The 4573-nt window shown below is 40.5% G+C and overlaps 1 protein-coding gene across 1 annotated transcript; it reads left to right on the top strand.

Moving 5' to 3' along the window:
• The first annotated feature begins 1607 nt into the window (after positions 1-1607).
• LOC107906612 (uncharacterized) lies at positions 1608-3946 on the top strand. The gene is made up of 4 exons (XM_041100016.1): positions 1608-1784; positions 1903-3314; positions 3405-3602; positions 3886-3946. The coding sequence occupies exons 1-4, from the start codon at positions 1608-1610 to the stop codon at positions 3944-3946; spliced, it is 1848 nt and encodes a 615-aa protein (XP_040955950.1).
• Positions 3947-4573: the final 627 nt, after the last annotated feature.

Raw genomic sequence — 4573 nt, 5'->3', positions numbered from 1 at the left:
TGTAAAGAATTTTGTTTTCTAGTAAAGTTTTCTAAATGAAATTGAATCAGAATTGACGCCTCTTTGCATTCATGCATTCACATTACATTGCATCATATGCATTAGAGTCCACCAAAAGACCCTAATCGGTTAAAATCATTACAACTAATCTGGAAATTAACAAAAGCTCACCAATTAAGCACCAATACGGTACTCGCTGGAAAACTAAGGAAATAGACCAAAGATTAGAGAAATTGGAGCAAATGCAAAAGGATATGCAAGAACGGTTACAAGTACAAATGAAAGAGCGGTTAGATAAAATCCAAGACATGATGGAAAAATTGATCAAAGCTCAAAAAGATGCGATGGCTGAATTGACCCATCTACTGACGGGAAAAGTAGACAAGGGAAAGGGCCTTATGGCCAATCCTGGAGAAGGTAAGGAGGATCCGTTGTGTTCTCTGGGTTTTACTCCACCAAATGTGCAAACCCAAGCTGAAATATACCCGAAAGGACCGTCTGTCACAATTAGGCCGCAACAATTACAAACTAGTGTCACAATCCCCACGATTTTCTAGGGAGGATTTAGTTTAAACCCAGGAGATAACCCAATTAATCCTATTATTCCCTATTTTAATGAAACAGCTGAAGAAGGAAAGGCGAATACGAAATTGCCAAAGTAGTGGGAAGATAGGTATAAATGGTTGGAGGAAAAATTCAAAGCCTTGGAAAGCGCTGAGAGTAATCAGGGAATTGACGCTAAGGATCTAAGCTTAGTCCCAGACCTAGTACTTCCTCCCAAATTCAAAATGCCTGAATTTGAAAAATACAATGGAACTAGCTGTCCCAAAGCCCATATCACCATGTTGTGTAGAAGGATGACTAGCTACATTAACAATGATCAACTGCTAATACACTGCTTCCAAGACAGTTTGGTAGGGGCAGCGTCCAAATGATACAATTAATTGAGCCGTGCAGAGATTAGTTCATGGAGGGACCTAGCTCAAGCATTCAAGAGGCAATATAGTCATGTGAGAGATATGGTTACTAATAGAATCACTTTGCAAAACATGGAAAAGAAGCCAAGCGAAAGTTTTAGGCAGTATGCACAGAGGTGGAGGGAGGTTGCAGTCTAGGTTCAGCCACCCCTCTTGGAGAAAGAGACGATAATGCTCTTCATTAACATCTTGAAAGCCCCGTTTATCACACACATGATAGGAAGTGCCACCAAAAGCTTCTTTGACATAGTCATGAATGGTGAAATGATCGAAAATGCTTTCAGAAGTGGGAAGATTGATGCAGGAGAAAGTAACTGAAGGTCAGCCTCGAAGAAAAAGGAGAATGAGGTAAACAACACGAGTACATATAACAAAGGTTACTCAAAGTCGATTACGGTGAATCAACCGAGGAAGGTGACAGCCAACCAGCCAGGCTCATCAAGAAAAGAATCTGGAACGAGGCAAAGTAGTGAGAAACTTCAGTTCACGCCAATCCCAATGTCGTATAAGGAGCTGTATCAGAGGTTATTCGATGCACATGTTGTTGCCCCTCATTATCTAAAACCCCTACAACCACCGTACCCTAATTGGTATGATGCGAGCGCGCAGTGCGACTACCATGCGGGGACTATGAGGCATTTCATAAAAAGTTGCATAGCCGTCAAGAAACTGGTTGAGAAACTGATCGACATGGGCGTTGTCAAGTTGGATGATTCGCCCAATGCAAAAAACCCCTTGCCTAATCATAACGAGGTGAACTTGATGAGTGGAAACATGGGGAGAAATGTTAAGACAGACGTTGTAGAGGTAATAACCCCTTTGAGATGTGTCTGGAAAGAGATGAAAAAAATGGGGTTAATCATTGCAGATTCAGAAAAGAGTTATGAACAAAAAGAGAACTACTGTGAGTTCCACCATGAGATAGGACATGAGATACAGGAATGTACTAGATAACAAAGAGACGGAGTTCTATGAAGAAGTTCAAGAGGAAGGAAACATATGCACCTCGGAATTAACGGCGGGAGTTCCAAAAGCTAATTATCCTATGGTCATCATTTCGGGACCTAAGAATAGTGAAGTTAGAATGTATATAACGCCGAAAATCATCATTCAGAAACCTGCAACCTTCCCTTACAAAGATAGCAAGAAAGTCCCATGGAACTATGAATGCAACACAACTGTTTCAGGAAAGGAGACTTCGGCTGCTATGGCAGAAGGAGATCAAGGTATAGGCTTTCACACGTGTAGTGGGAAGTGCCACGACTTGATAAACCCCCGAGCAGAACTGACAAAAGAAGGAGCTTCAACAGAAATGCAAAAGAGAGAAAAAGCAATCGTGCCTGAACCGTTGATCAATGAGCCAATAAAAGAAGAAGAAGCTAAGGAATTCTTAAAATTTCTAAAACACAGTGAGTATAGTGTTATGGAACAATTGCATAAACAACCAGTGCGTACATCAGTGTTAGCTCTACTCCTGAGTTCTGAGGCACATCGAAGTGCGTTGATGAAAGTATTGAATGAGACGTATGTAGCTAACGACATTTCAGTCAATAAGTTGGATCGGTTGGTCAATAATATAAGTGCTGACAATTTTATCTTCTTCAATGATGATGAAATACCTCCTGGAGGTAGATGCTCAATTAAAGCTTTGCACACTACCACCAGTTGTAAAAGGTACACGTTGCCAAGAGTTTTGATTGATAATGGGTGTGCATTGAATGTATTGCCCCTGTCCACCCTAGATAGACTACCTGTGGATAGCTCACATATGAAGGCATGTCAGAATATAGTAAGAGCATTTGATGGAACTGAAAGAAGGGTCACGGGAAGAATTGAGATTCCTTTGATAATTGGCCCAACCACTTATGAGGTAGACTTCCTGGTAATAGATATCAAACCTTCCTACAACTGTTTGTTGGGAAGACCTTGGATACACTCGGCAGGGGCTGTGCCGTCATCACTTCATCAGAAGTTAAAATTAGTGTCAGGAGGTCGATTAGTGACGATAAGTGCTGAAGAAGATATCATCGCGACGGTAACTAACAATGCACCATATGTGGAGACGGATTATGAGGCATTAGGATGTTCTTTCCAGTCTTTAGAATTTGTGAAAGCACTGTTTATTACCGAGGGAGATAAAATCCTGGTACCAAGAATATCCAAGACCACGAAGATGGGTCTGCAGTTGATGGTAGGAATGGGAGCCTTGCCAAGAAGAGGTTTGGGAAGGCATCTACAAGGAAGAGTTGAGGCGCCAGTACTGAAGGACAAGTTTGATCACTTTGGCCTGGGCTACAGATCAGATATGAAACAAAAGAAGAAGGAAATAGAGAAGAGGTAGGAGAGAAGAAGGGCACGTTTGAGCGAAAAGGAAGTCAAGTGAGAGCCTATGACCTTTCTCTGCATATCCGAGACTTTTGTATCAAGAGGAATTATTCATCCTCAGAGAAGGATACCGGTAAAAGAAAGCATCAATGAGATGTTGGAAAATATTCACATCGACGCCATTTATGAGGACACAAATGAAGAAGGGACCTTATTGGATATCCGTCCCTATGAACCTGGGAGTGTTTTGAATAATTGGACTGCAGAAGAGATACCTAAAGTTTTTAGAGCCTTGTCAGAGTAATATTCAGAACACACTTGTTGTTTTTAGCCTAAAAATAATGAGAATTCCTTTGTGAAATAGGCTTATGTTTGAACATCATTATCTTAATGAAATTCATCTTTGTAGTTATTTGAAACAGATATTCCCTTTAAGATTCTTTCATTCTTTTATATGAGTAATTACTGCGGATTCTTTCATATTCTTCCAAATCATTCTTTTATCAATTTTATAATCATACCATACGAATAAATATACTTAAAATTTTCACATTCTTTGTATACTCCTTGGTACCTGTAACAGGTCTTCGGATATCAATGACATGAGTGACTCTGCGATGAACCCAGAAAACCCTTTTGAATGAGACATGTGTTTAGATGGATCTCAGGACTTTGGAGACGATATAGATAGTAACTTATCTCCAGACCTGTTGAGGATGGTAGAGTAGAAGGAAAAACAAATCCTACCTTATAAGGAAGTGGTGGAGATTGTGACCCTCGAGGAAGGAAAAATAGTAAAGATGGGAACACGCATAACCAAAGAAACGAAGCAAGACCTCATCGAGTTACTTCAAGAGTTCAAGGACGTCTTCGCATGGTCATACCAAGATATGCCTGGTCTGAATACTGACATTGTAGTACACCGTCTCCCTATAAAAGATGGTTGCAATCCAATACAGCAGAAGCTCAGGAGAATGATGCCTGATGTTGTACTAAAGATAAAGGAAGTGGTGCGAAAACAGTTCGATGCTGGATTCCTACAAGTAGTCAAGTACTCAGAATGGGTGGCCAACATCGTACCAGTCCCTAAGAAAGATGGGAAGGTACGAATGTGTGTAGACTATAGGGATTTAAATAAGGCCAGCCCGAAAGATAATTTTTCCTTGCCTCACGTCTACACATTGGTGGACAACACGGCAGGATACTTATTATTTTCTTTTATGGATGGTTTCTCGGGATATAACCAAATTAAGATGCATCTTGAAGATATG

Source organism: Gossypium hirsutum, chromosome D08 (assembly GCF_007990345.1).
Source record: "Gossypium hirsutum isolate 1008001.06 chromosome D08, Gossypium_hirsutum_v2.1, whole genome shotgun sequence".
Taxonomy (NCBI): Eukaryota; Viridiplantae; Streptophyta; class Magnoliopsida; order Malvales; family Malvaceae; genus Gossypium; species Gossypium hirsutum.
The sequence above is the reverse complement of the archived record's forward strand: the minus strand, read 5'-3'. Positions and strand labels throughout refer to the sequence as shown.